Here is a 24,991-nt window from a genome sequence, read left to right as displayed (position 1 = left end):
ATGACCGTCAGGAGCTTCACATCTGCAGAACTCATCACCCTCACAGCACTGTGGGCTGCCGTTAAAGTTCAGGCTCCATGGACACGTTGGTTTAGGACATAGAGGGACGCCAGTGTCTAATGGGAAAGGGTTTCTGATGCCCTTTGGGATGAAGCATGCACAGTTGGCTCTTGCCACACAGCAGGCCAGGCTACCGTCACTGTAGTACTGCCACTTACAGGTTGGTGGCTCGCAATTTGGGATGAGGGCTCCTTGGCGGAGGTCGTTTTCACTTCCCACGGGAGGTGTGCACGTGCATTCTGGACTCCGTTGTTTTTTGCAGCACTTCAGCGTGCCGTCGGGGTTATAGGCCCACTTGCAGACGGGTTAACACAAGGGCACGCCACTGCTCTCCATTACGCCAGCAAGAACGGACAATATGATATTGTGACTTTGCTCTGCGGACGCGGCGCCGATCTTAACACAAAAGACGAAGACGACAACGCTCCAATCCACTATGCCGTGCAGAATGGCTACCTTAACGTCGTAGAAGAATTGCTCAAGAAGGGTTGTGACCCGAATATCCGTGACAAGGACAAGCAGTCTGCCCTTCACCTGGCCGTCCTGAGGAAAACAGGCCCACAAAAAGAAGTAGCCAAATGCCTTATAGGGTTAGGCTCTCCCAATGCTCAAAACGACGACGGCAGTGCGCCGTTGCACATTTGTTGTCTCCTCGGTCGCTTTGAGACGGTTGATATATTAAAGAGCGCTGCAAAAACAAACTTAAATCTGACAAATAAGCGCGGAGAGACGCCGATGCATCTGGCCTGCAGGCACGACTACATCAATGTCGTTAAGCTCCTCCTGAAAGCCACAAACGAACGCCCCCCACCGGACCTAACTATACGGGACTTGGACAACAAAGTTGCTGTACAGTATGCTGGTAATAAGGATATTATAGAGATGGTGATGCGGCAGATGCGGCTGACCACACCATCCGTGGAGTTCACAAAAGTCCCTACGGAAGAAGAAATGGCCGCTGCGGAGATCAAAGGTTTACACGGCCGAGTAACCAAATTAGGAACCGAACTCGAACAAATTGGCAAAGACCATAAAAACGTACAAAGTGCTCACGCCAAGCTTCAGTCCGATACTAAGGAAGGCATAGAAGCGCTGAGTAAACGGATAACCGGCCTAGAGATCAAACTAAGCGAGCACATTGCCCTGGATGACAAAGTGAAGCACCTGGAACACAAGCTGGACCGGTTGAATAGAGAAATGAGTCATCTTAAGAAGTACCAAGACAAACGAGTCCAGAGAATCGGCAAAGAATTAGTGGAACTCAAGGAAAACCAAGTGACGACGACATGGAAAGACCTAGGTGAACCACTGGCTACTACCATTATGGACGTTGTTGCCGACATGTTGGGGGCAGACTGGGGCAAAGTGTACTCGAGGCTTATGTTTGCCGTAGGCCGTGGGAACAACGTCATTCCTAGGATTAAACAGCTCGAACGCAAGTATAAAGACGATCCGTACCGGCAAGCTTTAGACGCGTTGAGTGGATGGAGAAACGCGAGTGGATTATATTTAAATGCTCTGGAACTGCTGAAAGCATTGGACGCCAGCGGGAGAAGGGATATAGTTGAAGCTATCCAAATCATGGTTAAGGAAACCCGAACAAAGTTTGGGTCCACACTGAGTTTAAAAGAGACATAGATAATGTTCACATCGGATTATCTTATGTTGCCGTCTTTTTTTAGCATAAAGATATCTGAAGTATAATAAAAACATTGAAAGAGAAAATCAAAATTTTCCTTACTATCTTCTCACACAATCATTTCATGAGATTATCAGAATCAAAATATTTGAATTTTTGTCTGTTATTTTATTATTTCGAGTTGTGGCGTGAATATACTGCTTATTATGCCAACTTGTTTTAACTAGATACATGTTTTTTTTTTTTTTTTGCATTTTTCTCTGTATTACTTTGATTTTAAGTGAATAAATTAGTTATAGAGTAGTTCGTGATCCTCAACCATCTTTTATATGCTATTAATTTCTTTAAGATACTGAAATGGATTAAGAAACATGCGGTGCATTTTCACGCGAAGAATGCTATGTACATGTATATAGAATTATTAATATATCAAAGACCAAAAGATATACCGATGAACATTTTATAAAGTCTTGTTTTATCATGCATTAAAATGTCAAAATTAAACATTTCACAAAGGCCTATTGTTTAATGTTTTCTGATGAAAAATTTCTCTAGTCTACTGATAATAATCATAAGTTCATAAACGTTTCAGTATCTACAAAAAAAAAATAAATAAAGAAAGAAAGAAAGAAAGAAAGAAAGAAAAGCATAAACATAGCACACGTTCAAACCGTAACCTTCCTCAGTGTGTGTTATAATGAGACTGTACACAACTCATCAATGTATCAGTAATTGTACCAGCCAATAAAATTATTAAATTATTTTTGACTTTTTATTGATGTTAAACACTTCAGAAATCAGTATCTGTAATTGTGATGTTCCTACAAATCAAAATAACCTCTTGATTAGCATCATAGTCCAATGAAATTACATTATGTGAAATTAGGCTGTGATATCTTCACTTTATGCGACCACCCAATTTAGTTCTAGGCTACAATTGTACTGCCGGAAACGCAAATATTGCATTGCGTTTGCTGTAAGCAGGTTGGTGCAATTGCCACCGATCGCTATGCGTGCGTGCGGTCGCAATTTGCGTTGCTTTCGAGTAATAGAGCCTGTGCCATGCCAATAAAACTGTCCGCACTGCCCGAAATCTTGGACCGATGATTCACTCCCTTACACGGCTTCTTACAGGTTGGTCATTAATGGTAGTGTGAAGGCCCTTCTGGGGGATATATGTCATTCAGGCAGTGAAGGTAATGCTATGTATGCCATACAATAAGAAAATGATCCTGAACTAGGGTTGCGACACGAGGTTGATCTGACCTGGGTCTGTTGGCTTACTCCCTGTTACCGTCAACCGCAGATTCAGCCTGTGAGTCACCAAAGGACTTATATCTAGTATTGTGACAGTAACTTGCATACCAAAGCCTGCATTTACCAGTAATAATATATACATTGGTCAAAAAGGTTGGCCCACCTCCAGTATTAGGTGCTTTTGTTTACAAACGATCACCTCACAGGTGTAAATTGTTATTAACAGTGATTTTTATTTCAGATACCATATATATAGCATGATTAATGGTTCAGATAAATGGTTGTTGACAATATCCGTATTTTATGTTATTTTTTAAAATTTATAACATATACCCCCTTCAAACCCACCTTTCACTGTGATTTCCTTAAAAATAAAGAAATGTCCATAAAATTAAAAAGACGCCACCAAATCTCTCCAAATTTTCACACAATTAGCATGAGAACATGCTTGTTAAAAGTCACGTATCTAATCGCGAGTGTACTTGCGTAGTGCAATTATCTCCTGTAGGCGGCAAGACAAGCCATCAACAAGGTTAACAATTCTGTTTTGTGGGGTATTGTTCCAGTCTTCCTAAAGAGCTTGTAGGAAATGATCCAGGTTTTTAGGGGGTTTGTTCTATTCTGCATTTCACACACCAATTCATACCACAGGTGCTCAGTAGGGTTAATATAAGGACTACAATTTGGTGGTTCTTTCCTCAAAACATTGTGTTTCTGCAACAAATCACTTGTCAAACGCGAACTGTAAGTAAGTGTGCTGTCATGATTAGGCCTGGAGTTAACCCTGAAGTCAGCTCTTGCAGATGGAGTGAGATATGAGCTAAGAATGTTACACTCAGTGATCCCAGAGGCACCGGAACCTGGTCAACCATCACTGGAATAAAGCTGGTTTTGCTGAAGAACCAAGGTATTTCGTATCTCATCGATGGTCAAATAAAGGTCCGTAGACATGTTGCAGAATAGTTCTTGGAAGAGTATGTGCAGGGTAATATCGCCTGTGATGTCAGATCAGTCCACGTTTGGCGAGCAATACAAGCCCATGGCATTCGTACATTGTTCCTTCTGGAACAGAACGTTACTGGGGAATTTTCCTGTAACATTCTCAACAGATATGTTACTCCATTTGGAAAAGGTGACTTCAGGGGTGCTAATGACCTCATCTTGAAAACGCACTTGCTCGCAGTTCTCTTCTGGTGGGTTAAGCGCAGAAACTCAATGTTCTGAGGATGGAGCAACCATCTTTAAGCCCTCATATACATGAGCACCCATGTCATGAATGGGAGTGCGCAATGAAGAGGAGCACCAATTTCCTTGAAATCGGGACCAACTCCACCAAGCTCTTAAGAAGACAGGGTCAATATTCCTCAAAACAGAATTGTTACATTCGTGAAAGTAAGCTACGCCGCCTATAGGAGATAATTGCAGTACGGGGTATACACGAACGCTATTAAACACGTGACCTTTAATGAGCACACCCTAATACTAATTTTGTGTAAATTTGTTGACATTTGGTAGTGTCTTTCCAATTTAATTGACATTTCTTGACCTTTGTGGAAATCACAGAGAAATGTCGGTTTGGGGGGTTTACATGTTATAAATGTTAATAATTGGTATAAAATGTAAATATTTTCACCCCTATTTTGTATTTTCTAGACCATTTATCATGTTAGATATGGTATCTGGAATAAAAAGCACTGTTTATAACAATTTGCACCTGTGAGGTGATCATTTGTGAAGAAAAGCACATGGAATTGGGGGTGGGACAACCTTTTTGACCAATGTTGTATACAGTGCACCTCCCTCTTACTTCCAATTGCAAAATACGGCGTTTGGGCATGATTAAGATTTATCAGTGCAAATTCTTGCGGTGCGATCCTCACAATGGCTATTCACCTTGGTGTTGCAAGTATGCTGTCGACTGCATCAATCACAGCCCCAATTTCCCCGGGGCATTTGGGTGGCCAAATAATTTTCACCCCCCCCCCCCAAAAAAAAAAAAAAATAATAATCAGAATTATTATTTTTAACAGATACAAAAAATATTTTTATTGCAAAACAGCTAAAAGAAGAAATGTAAATCAATACAGAATGATGACTTTGACTTAGAATTGCTAAAAATTACAGTAGACTTGGTTGAAACTTTTACATTTCTAATGGCAAATGTCTCTTCACTTATTTTGAGCAGTATACATTAGTAACAACGACGTGACAAAAGTTATAAAACGTAGCCAGGGGGGTTCGGGGGGTTCGAAAGAACCCCCCTTTTTGCAGGGAAAAGGTCTCCTCTGGGTGAAATTAAATTAAGGTACATGAAACTTTTATGGTAAAAGGTCCACTTTTTCAGAAAAAGAACCCCCTTTTGAAATTTCTGGCTACAGGCCTGAAATATCTTGGTAGGTATTTGTCTTATTACTTCTTTATAGTAATATCTCTACAACTGATTAAAATGTACAACTCGTCTCTCATATTAAGTTTGCTACGTAAGTGACATAATGTTTGGTCTTGGGTATATTTTGTCATCTAACAGTTAAAGTTTTGTGTTCAGGTAATGAAGTATATGTTAGCTAGTGAGTAAGGCTAAATGTCGTTGAGAAGAATGTTGTAAAAGAAAGAACAGTGTTATTAATAAAGTCACTTGTTTATAAATAACAACTGGACTTGGATTATTTGTTTTGTCGTTAAGTTTATAAGAAACTCGAGACAAAGCATTGGCATAACGTCAACCACAGTTGCCATGGAATTAGCGCCTGCGCATTACACGTTTTAAGCGTTGAACCAAACATTTCTTTGCTCAAAACAGAAAGTAGCTGTAACTTTTTGTTTCTTAGCTGAACGCCCTCTGATTGCTTGCTTGATTGATCAGACATCTTAACAGGTATGTGCATATTATACATTAAGAAAGTTATAGTATGTTTTAGGTAGTATATGTATGTTGTTTACATTATAAGGAGAGTACATGTACATGTATGAAGATCTTAAAAAACTACTTTGGTAAATTCCGGTGCAAGAACTATGTATTTTGGTGACTCTTAACAGTGGTTGTGTACTTGGTAGAATAAGGTTTGCTGTAAATAAATGATACCAAAATAACGCCTCCAGCCCCCAGGCTAACCCAGAAGCGTTATTATATTCAATACATGAAATCCATTGCTCTTCAAAAACACTGTTGCGTTTTAAATAGCTTTTAATAGCTTGTAAGAATTAAAGAAGTTTAATGTTTTGTATTACACAGGGATACAAGCGAAGGATGAAATTTAGAAAAAAACAACAACTTTTACTACATGTCTTTTAAACCTTAGAGTTGGTAAACTAAAAAGAGAAAATGGATAAATACGGGATCGGTAAACGATACTCTTACAGAATATGGTACATGACCCGATCATTCAGTCGACTGGGTTGAAACGCCCGTTTTGTTACAAAACGGTCTCCCGCTGCGAATTGCAACATAGTTCAATAGCTTTTCACACGCAGCGGGTTATATTTATTTTGTCGCAGATTGGTCATTAATGGGAGTGTGTCTGGCCCTTCTAAGGGATATTTGTAGTTTTCTAGAAGTGAAAGTAAGATTCCGTATGCCAGACAAAAAGGTAAGTGGTCCTGATTTATAGGATTGTGACACAAGGTTCAACTGACCTTGCTAGTATGCTATCCGAGCTTTTCCGTGTCATGCCAGCAGGACTATTGGCACTGTCTGGAATTTTGAACCGAGGCTTTACTCCCTGAAATGGCCTCTTACAGTTTGATGATTAATAATAGTGTGAGTGGCCTTTCTATAGCATATATGTAGTGCACCGACAGTAATGTTCCGCATGTCAGACGAATAAAACATACCAAAGTATGCATCTTATAAACTTAGGGTAAGAGCTACTAGTGGTCTCATACCAGCCTCCAGTTGGTATTTTTTCCTAACATTTTGGAAGCGATCCATTTTGGAGGTAATTATAGAACGAACATTTTGCTTTTTTTCAAGATGCAGATCTTGTCGCAGTTTGTGGAGAATGTGTCTTTTGAAAACGGATTAAAAAGTTCTATGTGGTGTCAGTCAGCCTTTCTCGTCTTCAGCGCCTGTCCATCCGTCTTATAAGGACAAACAATGATCGTTATCAGTCCATCCACAACTTGCATTAGTAAAGTTTGAAAAATAATTATTTCTTAATTATGTTTCGTTTCCTGGAGATGTTTTAAATTGGCTGACCGGGTTAGAACTGATAAAAAATATAAAAGTGTCAGAATTTATCGAAGGACTCCCGAACAACGCTCATCGGTCTAGCAGGAGGCAGACAGATCGCGCAACGAAGATGGTCGCTCAGAGGACGTACAGGTCGCTTGCAGCTTTATAGGTAAAATCAAGATTCGGTCGTTCAAAAGACGCACAAAGAACGCAGGTGCCTTTGCACTGAGACACAATTTAATTGCTTTGGCGACCGTTGAGCGTCCTGGCCACATTTTTGATTGCAGAAGGGACGGAGAAAGGACGCCGTCCTTTGGAAATGGGCCTTAAGCATTTACATCTTTTCGATTATGTCATGATTTCGATTTTGGGGTAAAATGCAAAATCGGTTTAAATTTCTCCTTTACTTGAGTACCCATGAGCACCGTTTTAACGCCAATTAGATGACACTATTGTGCACTACAAAACCCCGCCAGTTATTTTTCTTTCAAGCCTTAGTTCAGATTTTATTGTTAAAAAAATACAGCCATCAGTAAATGATGCATTGTCATCAGGTTCTCATAACTCATGACAAAAACATTTAAACCAAAATGACGGCACTTGATAGGCCTTTTGCAGCTAGATGACTAGAGGTTGTCTTCTTTTGCTTACTTAAGAGCTCGCTGTTCACCGCTTTTTTGTTCTTTTTATTTTAAAAAGCAGGAACAACGTATATGTAAAAATAGTCAACACGTTCCCTTCTACAAATTTTCTACTTCATCAACTACATGTAAGTCATTTTTGAGGGGAATACAGCAGTCCAATCTACATCAAAACATGGTAAATATGACGAAAATATCCTTCTATATAAGATAAAGATGTTTAAAATAACAATGGTGTTGAAAACTAGTGATCTTGCATTATAATAAGCACACATTCATGAATGCAACCGGAGGATAATTTAAATAAAATAATTTTTGGCATATTCCGGTATAGGTACTAGTTATTAATCTGACCGGTACCTTCTACGGTGGTTGTGTACTTGGTATCAGCTGAGTTAAGTCTATTGTAAATGGATGAGAACCAAATGATACCTCCAGCTCCGAGGCTTATATTCGAAATCTGTGACGGACGTTTCCGACTATTACTATCGAAAACCCGAAAGTCAGGTTCCCAAAGTTGCTTATGGGTTTAAGTGATAGTCTCTAGGAAAAGGTTGTTTTAAAGCTGTTTCCACGTTTCTACGTGCGTCCACTTGATCTTTTTATGTACAGACACAGATGTGTCTGTACATATAGCCGTCATCTGCGTCTGTCGTCGCCGTCGCCGTCGTTGCCGTCGTCGCCGTCGTTGCCGTCGTCGCCGTGCACTTTTACCGATAACACGATAAGTGGAAAACCGTTTTACCTTTTGGCTTGAAACTTACAGAACTGATGAATATTTATAATACTCAGGTCAAGTTTGAAAATCAGCGTGATTGTGTCATTTTTAGTGAATTTAGGCTATTTTTTCTCTTTTTTCAGCATATATACAGCACCGATAACACCATAAATGGAAAACCATTTTACATTTTGGCTTGAAACTTACCGAACTGATGAATATTCATAATACGCAGGTCAAGTTTGAAAATCAGCATGATTGGGTCATTTTTAGTAAATTTAGGCTATTTTTCTCTTTTTTCAGCATATATACAGCACCGATAACACCATAAATGGAAAACCATTTTACCTTTTGGCTTGAAACTTACCGAACTGATGAATATTCATAATACGCAGGTCAACTTTGAAAATCAGCATGATTCGGTCATTTTTACTGAATTTAGGCTATTTTTTCACTTTTTTTCAGCATTTTTGCAACACCGATAACACAATAAATGAAAAGCTGTTTTACCCTTTGGCTTGAAACTTACAGAACTGATAAATATTCATAATACACACGTCGAGTTTGAAAATCGGCATGATTGGACCACTTTTATGGAAGTTAAGCTGTTTTTTTCACTTTTTTCAGCATATATGCAACACTGATAACACGATAAGTGAAAAACAGATAGGCCAATTGTCATAATACTCATAGGAGTGGCCAATCTTACTAAAACGAAGGTTGAGTTGGAAAATCAGCATAATCGGTCCATTATTTTAGAAGTTATGCTGTTTTTTCACATTTCCTCACATTCAATTCTTATGCATGTTAACAGTCTCATTATTTAACTAATAAGATACGTAAAAGTGTTTGTTTGGCATTTCCTGCATCTTTACAACATTGTTAGTTGATTTTGTAAAAATGATAGTAAACCTGTTATCATGTATTGTGTAATAAAGTGTCAAAAATGGAAATAAACACATATCATTGCAGTTTGTCAGATTCAATCATCCACTATGTTCAGAATCTCATAATGGAGGAAATTGGACATATAACACTGTCTTATTGATATTTTCCCATCTCATCAATTTTCTTAGTTGGTCATATAAAAATGGCAGTAAACTGTTTATTTTGTTTTATGTTTAAAAAGTCTTTAAAATGGTAATAAACCCATTTCAGAACAGTGCTGTCTTGTTTCACTTTTTTCAGCATTTATGAAGCACCGATAACACGATAAGTAAAATACCGTTTTACTTTTTGGCTTGAAACTTACAAACTGATTAATATTTATAATACGCAGGTCAAGTTTGAAATTCAGCATGATCCGGCCAATTTTAGGGAAGTTATGATGGTTTTTTTTTTTTTCAAAATTTTCAGCATTTTTGTAACACGGAAAACAGGATCAGTGTAAAAATGTTTTTCTTTTTGGATTGAAACTGATGAATATTCATAATACGCATTTCAAGTTTGAAAATTGGCTTGATTGGACTATATTTACAACTGTTATGCTGTTTTTTTCCTTATTCAGCATATATGCAACACTGATAACACATTTTAAGGAAAACCCAGCAGCCTTTTGTCTTGCAACTCACAGCAGTGATTAGTTTGACTAGTATACAGATCAAGTTTGAAAATAAGCTTGATCAGTTAAGTTTTGATGAAGTAATTAGCCTTTTTGTATATAAGTGTTTTTTTTTCTTCAGATTTAATTCTTAGGCATGTTAACAGTCTCAATATGGAACTAATTAGATATGTAAAAGTGTTGTTTTGATATTTTCTGCTTCTTAACAATATTGTTAGTTGATTATATAAAAATGATGGTAAACCTGTTATCATGCATTGTGTAATAAAGTATCAAAAATGGAAAGGAACTCATCATTGCAGTTTCTCAGATCCAATCATTCACTATGTTCAGAATCTGCAAATGGAGCAAATTGGACATTTAAAATTGTTCTATTGATATTTTTCCTATGTCGACAATTTTCCTAGATGATCATTTAAAAATGACAGTAAATTGATTATTTTGTTTTATGTAAAAAGGTGTTGAAAATGGAAAGAAAATCATTTCAGTACAGTTATCTCGTTACATTTTGGCATTTTGAACTTTGAACTTTGAACTTCCATGGTCTTGAAGACCTTCCCATATCACATTTTCTGAATATCCATGATACTTTTATTTTTTTTATAAAAAATTGATGGTCATTATGCTGTTAAGTATTGTGTTATATTGCATGAAAGTTGAAGAAACCTGTATTTTGGACACTGCTGCCAGGATAGCGATTAAGGGAAAACCATGTTACTTATGATACTCAAATTTACTGAAAAGTTTCATAAGACTGAAGTGCAGCTTGTGTTGGAAAACCAGTGTGATTGTTTTCTGTTTTGGAAGCAATGCAGTTCTATAGAGTGAACTATGGTGCAATAAATGTATATGGCAGTATATTAATTCAGGGTCACAAACTAATTTGCTTAATTAATTTTCAAGTGGCCATTAAATGAGATTACATAAAACACACGATGAGATTTCATTGTAAAGTCCCCTGGGTATATCTCTCTTAACTGTGTCACATAATTAGGAATCAATGATTATTGTGCAGGTAAATGTTAGTCATGTTAGTAATTAGACAGCTAGATTTAAAGTTTGAATAGCAGCTTTATTGGAATTTTTTGTTTTGTTTTATTTTACATTTTCTTTTAATTATTTTTCAAACACTAGCATCTTCAAGATATCACTTTCAACTCCCATCCACCAGAAGCACTGTGCATTTTCTGTTTTTCCACATAAGGAGTTGTGTTGGTTTTTATGTCTTTAAACATTGTGTAATTATATTATTTTATGCACTGTTATCTTTTTTCACATATTGGGATTTTCATTATGTGAATTTGAACTCTCACATATGGTCCTGAAACTGTAATCTTATTGACCATGTTATTCTGTTGTACATTTTGTGAAATTTTATCTTTCACATACTGGAATTTTCATTGTGGGACTTATAACTCCCAAGGACATGTAACATTTAACTTTTATCGATACTATCTGTTGTGCAATATTTGTAACTTGACTGTTCTTTTTGGCAAATAATTAATTTTCTTTCTAAAAAGTGTTTTTTTTTGTTTTTTTTTTTTTGTTATAATCTCTTAAGATATTATTACAAAGTATAGCCATCTATTGATGTCACATGGTCTGATGAAAAGTTCAGATATCAGAATAATAGCTATGACTGCCCTTTTTGTAGTAAAACAAAATATATTATATTTCTGCGAGTTGTTTACACTGTTTAAACTCAAGTTGGATGATTCATATTATGGTTATGCACCTAGACTGAATGGCAGCTTTAGTGGAATATTTTTGTAATTTTTTCTTTAATTTTTAATTTTTCAAACTGGCATTTTTAAGATGTTTTCACTTTTCAGCATATATGCAACACTGTAAACACATTTCAAGAAAAAAACGATAGGCCTGTTGTCATGAAACTCGCTGGGGTAATGGATCTCACTAAATTGAGGTCAAGTTCGAAAAGCGGCATGATCGGGCCACTATTTTAGTAGTTATGCTTTTTTCCCCACTTTTCAGCATACATGCAACACTATTAACACAATATAAGGAAAACAGATAGGCCAATTGTCATTAAACTCACAGGAGTGGTCAATGCTGCTAAAACACAGGTTGAGTTCGAAAATCAGCATAATCGGGCCATTATTTTAGAAGTTATGCTGTTTTTTCACATTTCCTCACATTCAATTCTTATGCATGTTAACAGTCTCATTATTTAACTAATTAGATACGTAAAAGTGTTTGTTTGACATTTCCTGCATCTTTACAACATTGTTAGTTGATTTTGTAAAAATAATGGTAAACTTATTATCGTGTATTGTGTAATTAAGTTTCAAAAGTGGAAATAAACTCATGTCATAGCAGTTTGTCAGATTCAATCATTCACTATGTTCAGAATCTCAGAATGGAAGAAATTGGCTATTTAACACTGCTCTATTGATATTTTTCTTAGTTGATCATATAAAAATGGCAGTAAACTGTTAATTTTGTTTTATGTTTAAAAAAAAACATTTCAGAACAGTGCTGTCTTGTTTACATTTTGGCAGTTGTGACTTTGAAGTTCCATGGGCCTGAAGACCTTCCCATATCACATTTTCTGAATATCCATGATACTAATATTTTATTATTAAAAATTGATGGTCATTATACTGTTAAACGTTATGTAATATTGCATCAAAAAAACTATTTTGGGCACTGCTCCCATGATGACCATTTAAGAAAAACCAGGTCACTTACTGTTCTCAAACTTGCAGGAAAGAAACATGCGACTAAAATACAGCTTCAGTAGGCAATGCAGTCTGTTTGGTAATTCTTACTGCCAGTTAAACAGTTTTTTTGTGAAAATATAATTTTTCACAAGATATGCTTGAAGACCTGTGCTAGTCACATTTTCTGAAAATCCATGATACGTTTATTTTATTTTCAAAAGTTGACGGTCTTTATGCTGTTAACCATTATGTAATATTGCATCAGAATAGAAGAAAACACAATTTTGGGTGCTGCTGCCATGATGACCATTATGGGAAAACCATGTTATTTATGATTGCCAAACTTTCAAAAAAGAAATACAGGGCTAAAATGCAGTCTGAGTTGGAAAAGTAGTCTAATTGGCTTCTTTTTCTGGAAGTTATACATTTTCAAAGTGTGAACTTGAACTCCCATGGGCCTGAAGCCTTATGCTTGTTACACATTTTACTTACATTGGTATTACCTGTTGAGCATAATTAAAATTTAATGTTGAATTTGCAGTTTAACATAATGTACTTTTGCATCAGAATTGACAGTAGCCTATTTTGTGCATAGTTATTTCCTGTTTTTTGTCTGTACATTTGACAGCTTTGCTGCCTTGTTTTATATTAAACGTTGCTGTATTCTTTTAAAGTTTAAAAAATTGGTTTAAAGAACTTGCTTTTAAAGATAGAGTTAATATTCGCTACAGCATTGATCGTGTTCCCATCTTTGCTACAAACCTGTGAAAGCAGTTATGCTTTAGTAGTAACACATAGTATTGCACGAGTAGTTTTTGTTTTCCCTTGTTTAAATATGTACAGTGTAAACAGATCTCACCTTACACGCTGTTGTTGTGTAACGTGATGAAAATTGGCTTCAGCGAGCACCTGCTTGATATTTCTTTAGATTAAAAGCTGCATGAAACGCCCCTTTGAAAAGACATTCAAATGATTAATTAAATTGAAACCTTTTTAGTTCATAGTACTTAAAGTTTATTTCTCCGCAGTACTTTTAATAATAGCGATTTTATTCTTTATTCCCTTCTAACATTATTGACCGTGTTCCTAAGCCCCCAATCTTTGCTACAGAGTACCTCTGTACAAACGTGTAAAAGCAGCTACACATGTATACTATAGATATAGTGGCCTTATGCTTAATTGATATCACATTAAATTACAAAGATGATTTTACACCTCAATTAAAATACAGACAGTCAAAAGAGAAGAAAAAAAGAATCCTGGGTTGCATCTATGCTTTGAAGTCCAAATTCAGTACCAAAGTCATGTTGTCACGCCACATGTTGATTTAATTATTGGTATGGACCCCTTTGTCTTTACAAACAGAAGGTGAAAGCAACGTTCATGACATCTTGACTATGTACAGTATAATTAACTCTCTTTTTGCTCGAATAATTTATTTTTACATGTTCCTACTTGCTCTTTTTTATATCTAAAGCTGCATGAAACGCCCCTTTATAAAATATTTAAGATATTTCTGTACCCTTTTTAAGTAAATCCCGTTTGGATCATAATACTGAAAGCTGGATGGTCTCACAACTTAAAAGTTGAATTTTCCAAATCAACTTTAACTGTATTGTCTTTTAGACAAGCTATCTGGCCATGGGACTGTGGTTCCAATTTGTATTTTGGTGCATGGTATTTACCAGTGCATGTGTTGCTAGCCTCATTATCGTCTCTCTTATCTATATATACTTTTTGTAATTATTGCATGTGATTACCTTATGTAAAGCTTGACATATATCTAAACGTGTAACACTGCTGAAGATGTGAAGCATTTTCTTTCGTGAGAAGCTCTAAAAGCTAAACGTACGATGCATACACATTTCTAAAAGCGTTTAGCTGCTAATTGTAGTTTTATGTCTGTTTAAAAGCTAAACATTGTTAAAATGTAGGGAACACTTAGAAAGGCAAATATTAAAAAAATAATCATAATGTTCAATAACTTAAAACGTGAAAGTAACAAGTGTCAACCATTGCTTTATAAAACTGTGTATTGTACTTGGACTTAGCTATCAAGCATCATTATGGGAATGAGCATAAAAAAGAAGTGCTGTCACAAAATTGAAGTCAAATCTCTAAGGGTCTCTGGAAAACACACTTGCTTCTCGTCGCCTCTCCATAGAATAATGCCCTTCTTGAATATGCATTGAATTGAATATGGGGGAGGGTTATTTTGATGAAATCGTGGTCCCATAAGGGTGCATATCGAGCAAATAGAGGACGTTCTTCTGCTGAAGGAAGTCTATGGCAACTCTTGCACGGTGATGACGTGCGTTGTTAACTTGTAGAAAGGTTCACTAACCTACATACTTTGGAAGAATGGTAGTGCCAGCTGTATCAGTATCTCAGCCCTGTAGACGAATCCAGTGAGATAACCATTAATAACGTAAAGGGGTGTGCGTTGGTGTATAGAAAACCCACCCTATACCATTACACTGCCAATACCCCAGTTGTAAGTTCGCTGGTCGAGTCTAACTGGACTCGCCTGTATACGCGAGTTCTGCCATTGCTATTCTGGGTTGTAAATCTGAACTCAGCAAAGGCAACTTGTGGCCATTCTTGACGTGTCTAGCGTCTGTGAATGGTTGTCAATGTCATCCAAGCACTTTAGTACCTTGCCATGCAGTCCTACTGGTGGCACTGTCTGAAGTCTGTAACCGAAGTTTTGCTCCCTTAAACGGTCCTGGCAGTTTGGTCATTAATGGTAGTGTTTCTGGCCCTTATGGGGGATATTTGTAATTTGTTATAGAAGTGAAAGAAAGATTTTACAGTATATGTCAGACAAAAAAGAAAATTGCCTCGAACTAGAATTGTGACACAAGTCCAACTGACTTGGGTCTGTGGGCTTATTCCCTGCTACAGTTAACCATTGACTCAGCCTGTGAGTTACTGAAGGAATTACATGTAGTCTTATGGCAGTGCCTTGCAAACCAAAGCCTCCCTCTTACTACTATTTACACAACATGACGTTTGGACATGGCTTAAGATTGTGTCAGTCAAAGTTCATGCAGTGCGAATGTCAAGATGGCTTTTCACATGTGTGTTTGCAAGAATACTACATGTTCATCATAATCCAAAACTTCACCCGGTCATTTGGGAGGCTAAACAATTATACCCAATTTTTCAACCCCCAAAATCATGATCATTATTTTCAACATTAAAAATTATCTTTATTGCGATACAGCTAAAAAGGAAATGACGTCCAATACAGAATAAGACTTTGTCTTGCAACTGCTTAATTTAAAAAACAGTATGCCCTGTTCAAATATTTGCATCTTTAATGGCGGGTATTCCTTAATTTTCTTTTGGGCTGCGTATATTGGTAGCAGAAAATTTTGAAAAGTCGTAAAAAGTAATAAAAAAGTAAAACATGTGTTTATATCGGAGAGTGTATTCTAGCTAAATTTACACTGATAAAGTTTTCTTAATTTTAAAGTAAAGTTTTCTTTTGGGATTTGCAAAGAGTTGGTTATAACATCCAGGTACTTCTTTATGGTTTTATCTTTACAATTAAATAAATACTAAAACTCGTCCCTCAAACTTTGTTCCCTACACAAGTGATATAATCTTTGTCCTCTCGGTATATTTTGTTACCTAACATTTAAGGTGTGAGTAACTGGTAGTGAATAATGTAAAGTGTCGTTGAAAAGGTTTTTGAACAAGAAAAATCATTGTTATTAATAAAGTCACTTGTTTATTAATAACAACTGGAATTGAAGTATTTGTTATGTTGCAAGTTTATAAGAAAGTGGCGACAAAGCATAGGCATAACGTGTTACCCCAGTTGCCATGGGATTAGCGCCTACGCGTTAACCGTGGAGTTTACACGTTTAAAACGATGAACCAAACATTCCTTTGCTCAAAACAGAAAGTGGCTGTAACTTTTTTTACTAGCTGGACATCCTCTGATTGCTTGACCGATTGATCAGAAATCTTTATAGGTCTGTGCATATTATACATTTAGAAAATTACAGTATGTTTTAGGTAGTATGTGTATGTTGTTTACATTATCAGAACAGTATGTAGATCTTTTAAAACAATTCTTGTATAAGTGCTTTTTTAATAAGCTGACCTTTTACAGTGGTTGTATACTTGGTAGAATTAGGTTTGCTTTAAATGAATGATACCCAAAATAATACCTCCATCACCAAGGGTAACACTAGAATCTTCATTGTTTTCAATATCTTAAATTCATTGCTCTGCAACAGCGCTGTAGCGTTTTAAATAGGTTTTTGAAATTTGTAAGACTTAAAGAAATTTAATATTGTCTTAATCAGGGGTACGTTTATAAAATTTAGATAAACTCGTTTACTACGTCTATCTTTTAAATCTTATCTTGGCACAATGAGCTGCATTTATATACATGTGTTACCATGCATTCTCCTTCTTCCTCTTGGTTGTCTGTCGAGAGGCTGGTTTAGCGTCTCCCACCTCATCTATCTCGATCTCCAGCCCGTCATTTCACCTCACCAAAATTTTTTGTCCTGCCTTTTTCTTTTTTCTAACGCCAGTGGTCGAACATTTTCATTCTCTTTCATCCTTTGCCTTGTTTTCCCATTTAACTTGCCTTCAGTGATATCCCCAAGCAGTCCATGATGTCTCATAACGTGACCAATCCATTTCTTCTGCCGATTATAGATAATTTCTATCAAAGCCGTCCTTTTGTTTATCCTAAGCAATACTTCCTCATTTGTCACTCTTTATGTCCAACTTATCCTTTCTGTTCTCCTCCAAAACCACATCTCTGCACTTTCCAACCTCCTGATATCTTCATTCTTCAATTGAAATTATTTCAACTTCTTTACTGAAGAAATTCTTCATTCAATCCTTTAATTTCTTCAGTGTAGAAAGAAGACACTAGGCATAATGAAAACATATAGTCATGGGCGTCTGCAGAAATATGCCGGGGGGGGGAGTCAAAATCATTGAAGGGGGAGATAATGATTGGCTGGGTACCCGCAATTAACGTGCCCGCCAAAATTCCAGGGGGGTTAAGCGACCCCACTGACCCCCTGCGGACGCCCATGCATATAGTTATTGTTGAGGACATATTGTGTCAGTAAAAAAACGTGCATCTCGTAATACCCTTTTGGTGCACTCTAATTTTGTTAGTATTTATAACTTGCAATTATTATTCAAAAGGGTCGTTATTTTTAAAACTTTCGTTACTAAATAACAAAATACCCCACGGTCACTGGCGGTGATGTCTGGTCTCATAACAACAACCCAAAATAACGCCAAAATAACGCCAATAGTGTAGACGTCTTAAGACGTAGACGGTTAATATCTAAGAAACGCGGTTTTCCCCTATTCTGATTGAATGTGGCAATCAAGTTCCTTAATGTCACAAAACGTTTTCTACGAGGAAAACTTGTTAACATTCATTCTTCTCTTGTGGTTTTCTTCCCAGGTAATTTTGCCCATGTGACTGATTGGTTATGGCATTGCCTAACCCACTCAATAGTCATCATGTAAAACCCAACAATTCAACGGGTCGAAACTCCCTCTTACAGCATGTGATTAAAAAATGTATCCCTGACACTTGTGGAGCCGCAAATAAAAATATAATTGGTTTTGGGATACTCCAATGTGCAAACAAAGTACTAATTACGTCCCCAATGTACGCACACTGGACAAAAGAATTAAGTGTCACCCCTACTGAGCCAATACTATGGGGGAGACAAATGACTGTGGAATGATATGCTAACATCAAATTTCACAAAAAATCACAAAATGAAAACAAAATATACATTCTACCAAAATATGTAGTTTCAAGTCCAAAGTTAGTACTTAGTGGCATAGCCACGTGACGTAATAATAGGTGCCAGTCTACGAAGCAAGGTTTCATATAATTGTCTGATGCGTTCAGGGCTTATGCTGGCCCAAGCATGAAACACTGAATATAACAGAGTTTCTCTGCTGGTTAGACGGGCATTTGTGAAAAGTTTTGACATATCATTCAACACATTTTCTATTATGTTTGCATCCGGACTCTGGGCAGGCCACATCACCCTGCGAATGTCCTGTTGGTCAAACCAATCATCAACTGCCCTGGGCCTGTGACAAGGAGCATTGTCATCCTGGTGAACAAATGGATAATTCCTGTCACCAAACATGTTAGTAATAGATGGGAGCAAGCCTGACTCCAAAACATCTATATATTTCTAGTGATTCGTGTTTCCATTAACCACTATCAATTCGCCCAAGCCATGGATGCTGATGCAGTCCCACACCATGATGAATATGCTGCTCCGGGTTCGAAAATTCAGTGCATGTGGTTCAAATGCTTTAGCAGCATTTTGCCAGCATAGTACCCGTCTGTCATCAGAGGTCAGACCAAAGCGACACTCATCAGAAAAAAATATATAGGACCAATTGTCATGAACTGTCCAGTTCCAGATCCTGTTGACCCTAGTTTACTCTACGTTGCCTGTTTTGTAACGATATAAGAGGTTTCAGTCTTGCTACCCTGCTGTACACTCTCAGAGCATGTAACCGACGCCTAGCAATTTTCACAGACACATTCTTATGTGTGAAATTGTTCCACTGTGTTGTCAACTGACAAGCAGTGTCGAACTTTGACAACCTGAACATCAAAATCAGTCGTCGGTCTTCACGGCCAGTATTTTTTTCTTGGACGACCCATCAGGGCAATTTGTCTCTTGATCTAGTGTTTCTATACCGAGACCAGACCCTCTGCACGGTTCTGACTGAACAATTCAATTGTATCGATATTCTGACATTGCTTATATTCCGCCTCTTCAGGTTAATAACTTGCACCTTTAACCGTTAGATAATTGCCTGTATCTTGCCATATTGGAGGAAGACAGGAATAACATTTGCTGTACATGTACAAGACCAACAATACAATTCCATGGTATAGCGGTTTTATACTCATTAGTCACATTATAAGTAGACCAGGGATTATAAGTACCCAAGATCTGCCTACTTTTATTACTCTGAGGTAGGGGGGTGACACTTCTTTTGTCCAGTGTGTGTACACGATAATCAATCTCCTAGGTGTTACGTAGTATTAAAATTAAATATGAAATTATTAAAGTTAATAAAGAAAAACGCTTGGTTTAAAAGAAAACCTCTACCAGTCCTTTTGTGATCTTTCGAGGTAAAAGGGAGTCAACGAATCGCAAAGGGGAAGGGGATCAAAAACCATAGGCCCTCCTCGCCTCTCGCCTCTCCTGCAAGTTCGATAGCTACCGACATAATTTTAAACAAATACTTTGAATATTTCACCAAATAGTGCCTTTTTCTCTGTGAACCAAAAACACTAGAATTCTGACCAAAAAACACCCTTAGTCCTGCTTTGTCTTTCAATGGTGCATCCTCAAGGACCCGTATATTTTAAATAGGTTTGAATTTGTCATCTTCCTTAATACTACTACATGCATGTTCAACTTTGTCAGCAGCAAAGCTTTTCACAATGTTGCACAGCCATTGAACACCTGGTAATTTATTTCCAAGATTTTAGTAGACTTGAATTTCAACCTGTAACAAGGTGAAAGAATATCTAATTCAAGATGATCACAATCAAAACTAATATCAGATATTTTAGGCCTCTGCTTCACCCAATTTTCCTGTATGCACAGGACACTTATAATTTGACACCAAAACTTCGTGGGAGATCCTGTAAATTAAAATGAGATGTCACCGTCACCTTTGTTATTTTTAGTCACGAGAGACGGATTACTTTTTCTTTCAGTACCTATGTGCCTTTTTTGGTTGGGGTTCTATAGGTAATGTCCACTGTATATGTACATGTACTCCTTATTTGATAAAAGGTATAACAACACTTCATTTTTGCAGGAAAAGTGCCATTAAATGGATTTTTCTGGGGTAAACGATAATTGAATTCTCTTCGGAATAACAGTCCTTTTCATCCCCAGAAATGCACTGCATGACGTCACGCTTAGCCCACTGCGCATGCGTGCACTTTTAATGAGTTGCTAGATAATAATAATAATTTATTAAGCCAATAAAATACAAATGTATAAAATCGGGAATCTTTTGCCCTGTAGTAGCGCCATTGAAATATAAAAAATGAAAATTAAAATTACATGTTAGAGTTAAAAATAGTTACTGCCGAAGGATAAAAGCTATTTAAAAATCGCTTACTACCCTTAAAAGCTAAGAGTCTCGAATTGCTAGGTAAAAATTTAAAAAGGGTATGGGCTGGATGGGAACTGTCAGTCATTATTGATAATGTTTTCTTTTTAGTCCTGTCTAGATATATAGTATGGACGGGAGTTAGATCTGTTCCAATTACAATCCCTGCAGTTTCGACGATCTTTTCCAACTTGTTCCTCTCCTCCACAGTTGCACGTCCATACCAAACAGTTACTGAATAAGTTAAAATACTCTCTAAAACACACCTGTAAAAGTTCGTTAAAATAAACACATTTCTGGTAAAAGCTTTCAATTTCCTTAAGAAATACATTCGTTGACGTGCCTTTTTCAATAGCTTCGTGATGTTATCGCCCCAGGTTAACCTATTATTCAGCTGAACCCCTAGTAATTTATAATTAGAAACCTGTTCGACCGCTTTACCGTTAACTTCCAAGGGATTTTTACTTATCTGATTTCTTCTGAAGTCTATGATCATTTCTTTTGTTTTGCTCACATTTAATATCAAGTCATTGTCTGTGCACCAATTTACTAAACTTGTAACCGACTGCCTGTATGACATCTCATCATTATGGTGTATCAAGCCGACTAAAGTTGTGTCATCGGCAAACTTCATTAAAAATGTATTTTCCTCCCTCGCCACACAGTCGTGGGTGAATAACGTATATAAACAAGGTGATAAGACGCAGCCCTGGGGTGTGCCAGTGTTTAAAACTATAGTGTCCGAGAAGTTAAAACCGACTTTTACTGACTGTTTTCTGTTTAAAAGAAAATCTAAAATCCAATCGCAGAGTGCTGGTGGAAAGTTAAGATCATCCAAAAGTTTAAAATACAATTTGCTTGGTACAATAGTATTAAATGCTGAGCTATAGTCAACAAATAAAATTCTAACATAGGCATTTTTACAATCGAGATGTTCGAGAACTTTGTGTAAACACATAGAAAGAGCATCGTCTACACTTCTGTTACTGCGGTAGGCAAATTGGAGTGGATCAAAGCTATTTGGCACTAAAGTTTTAATAAAAGACAGAACAAGTTTTTCGAATATCTTCATAGGCACCGGTGTCAAAGCAACAGGACGGAGATCATTTAAATTCTCTACAGTTTTACTTTTTGGCACAGGTATGATGGTTGCTGTCTTCCATATTTCAGGCACTCTGCACATTTCAATTGACCAGTTGAATATTTCCGCGAACACATCTGAAAGCTGGGCTGCGCATTCCTTTAAAAGTCGTGATGTTATACCGTCAGGGCCTGGAGCTTTCCTGGTGTTTAAAGCCGAGAAATAACACTTGACTTGCCATGATTGAATAGTAAATGGCGGCACGCGCTCCCCTAGGGTTGGTGTGTGGACCTGAGTGTGGTTGGTCCTATCAAAACGAGAATAAAACTCATTCAACTTGTTAGGGAGTGTGGAGTCCTCTGTATCAACGGCACGTCTGGACCCTTTATACTGTGTGACCAGAGCGATATTGTCCCAGAGATCCTTTGCACTATTGGACTGGAATTTCTGTTCGATTTTCGAATTCATCTTTTTCTTTGCTTTTTTGATGGCAATTTTTAGGTCCAATTTTGTTTTACGATATGCTGCAACATTTGTTTCTTTCTCACGGTACGCTTGGTCTTTAGCTTTTATAAGATTCTTTATGTTCTTGTCAACACACAGTTTAGTGTTCGGGTATTGCTTAATAGTCCTAGAAGGAATGCAGATCTCTTCACAAAACTTGATGTACTCAGTTACCACTAAAGTGAAGTCATGGATGCTGTTGTCCGATTTAAGGGCTGCCCAATCAGTGGATTCAAAGCAATCATGCAAGCTGTCTATCGCAGACTTTGAGAAAGATTTCACGTTTCGGGATAATGGTTTCGCACTTTTCAACGCAGTTTTGTAGACAGGTATCAGTAATACAGTGCAATGGTCCGAATTTCCAAGGCTCGATCGCTTGATTGCTTTGTAGGCATTCTTCGTCGCACAATAACAATGGTCCAGTACGTTATTGCCCCTTGTGGGGAATGTAATGTATTGGCGGTAATTTGGTAGAGCTGATTTCAGGTTAGCCTTATTAAAATCACCTAGGATAATGGAAACTGAGTCTGGATGGGAGTTTTCCTTTGACGAAATGACTGATGACAAAGTCCTAATAGCATGATTATTATCCGCCTTGGGGTGAATATAAACGCCCGTGATGAAAATGCATGGAAACTCCCGAGGCAAGTAGAATGGCCTGCATTTGATGGTAATATACTCAAGGTCCGGCGAGCATAAATGGGTCTCAATTTTAACATCCATGCACCATCTGTCATTCACAAGAAAACAAACTCCATTGCCATAGGAAAATGAATGGGTTCTCGATTCGTGGGTAATTCGTGATAATTGACAAACTAACGGCCTGATGCCGATAGACAGCAACGCTGTGCTATGCTTCAAGCACCTCCTGACCAAACATCGCTAGGGTTTTTAAAAAAATTCTGTTGTACACACGTACTAAGAAGTTTGCCGTATATGCCTAGCCTACCCTCAGCAAAACGCACATATTTTCAGAAATAGTGATTTTAGACGGTAGATTCACTCAGAAACAAAGGCAAACTAATTCGTTGCCGATAGCACCAGCAGATAGCAGCACCATACAGAGTCTGATTAAAAACTTTCATGGCAATTGAAGAACTTTTACCACTGTACAATGGAGTCCAAAAAAGCACTTGGCACAAATGTGAAACTGCCCAGTGCAAGGCCAAGAATTCAAACAGTATTTTCAATCATATCATCAGATTCTACATAAATTGACTGACAATATCACTACTCAGTATTTAACTAATCTCTTAATCCAAAATTCCTATCATCATTTAATAATTATGCAAATTTCCTCTTTCAGATTGCTATTTATTTTAAATTTTAATGCTGCAACTGTTCCAAAATAATCTTGTAGTAAAGGAAAAATGCAAATAAGAAGAGGAAGACCAATTTTACCCACATTATTCAATTATTTTAATATAAAAAGGATAAGATCACGATTTAACAAATTAAAATAATCTTTCATGAACTCTTTCATGAATAACATATTAAACAAAATTAAAGTTATAAATTAGTGGTAATGGCTTATTCTGGAATATAAGACCCCTGCACATCATCAGTACCTGACTTGGTACAGTATAGTTACTACTTGGATACAGAGTTAGATTTAATAATGTAACAATAAGAACAATATATATTACAATAAACTTCTCTGCACATGTCAGACGCTTGTTACCATGAACTAACACTACTTGACAATGGGCTGAGCACTTATCACAGAGTCTGTGTGCGATGCCATTATTGTGCTGTGATTGGCTAGTTGAGTCACGTGAAGCCCTACTGTAGCGCCCTCGCGTATCCCGTGAATGCTGCGCATTTCTGGCCATGGGCGGTAAATGGCAATGACGATATGTTTGTGTTGTTTACAATGTATTTATTGTGGAATTTTGAATCTCATATAAAGACTCATGTGCCTTTAATGTGTACAGGTACATACAAATATACTTGTTTGCGAAACAATATGTCAGTGGCTTCAATTATAGACTTATTAGAGAAATATCACTGAAAAATAAAGAAATTTAACGTTCTTTTCTTACCGGAAAACTTGAGGTAATCCCGACCGGGGAAACCTCACAAAGGGAGCATCATTCGATTAGTCTGCTTACTTAACAACCGAAGTACATTAAATATGAGTGGGTCATCCGAGGAAAACTTAAAAGAAAATGTTGGTCCATTCCGACCAATTCTTATCCATTTAATGAACAGACACAGATGTGTCTGTACATATATCCGTCACCTCCGTCTGTCGTCGCCGTCGCTGTCGCCGTTGCCGTACACTTTTACCGATAACACGTTAAAGTCATAATAACTCTTCGTTTTGGCCAAAAATACGATTTTCCTGAAAAAAAACGGCAATTTTCCCGTACTTACCAATGGTCAACGACCCCATTCCTGCATTCAAAGTTAACCCCTGTTTTTTTCCTTAACGTACGTTTTTTGTTAAAATCTTTTTATAGATTTTTAACTGACGGAGCCCTCTTTGACATTACATAGTCACTCGATATCGAGC

The 24,991-nt window shown here is 37.1% G+C and overlaps 2 protein-coding genes across 3 annotated transcripts in view; both read left to right on the top strand.

Annotated features, from left to right (window-relative positions):
* LOC147763225 (uncharacterized) lies at positions 1–2,249 on the top strand. Its single transcript, XM_087008784.1, has 2 exons — positions 1–85; positions 185–2,249. Exons 1-2 carry the CDS (start codon positions 1–3, stop codon positions 1,696–1,698), a joined length of 1,599 nt encoding a protein of 532 aa, XP_086864910.1. The 3' UTR covers positions 1,699–2,249.
* Positions 2,250–5,700: 3,451 nt separating this feature from the next.
* LOC147763224 (uncharacterized) overlaps positions 5,701–24,991 on the top strand; it is a 50,424-nt gene continuing 31,133 nt past the window's right edge. For both annotated transcript variants that reach the window (XM_087009285.1, XM_087009286.1), the window contains exon 1: positions 5,701–5,831. The gene's annotated coding sequence lies outside the window, so the exon portion shown is untranslated. The remainder of the gene's footprint in view (positions 5,832–24,991) is intronic.

Source organism: Lingula anatina, chromosome 3 (genome assembly GCF_051362555.1).
Source record: "Lingula anatina isolate TDL-2025a chromosome 3, LinAna3.0, whole genome shotgun sequence".
Taxonomy (NCBI): Eukaryota; Metazoa; Brachiopoda; class Lingulata; order Lingulida; family Lingulidae; genus Lingula; species Lingula anatina.
The sequence above is the reverse complement of the archived record's forward strand: the minus strand, read 5'-3'. Positions and strand labels throughout refer to the sequence as shown.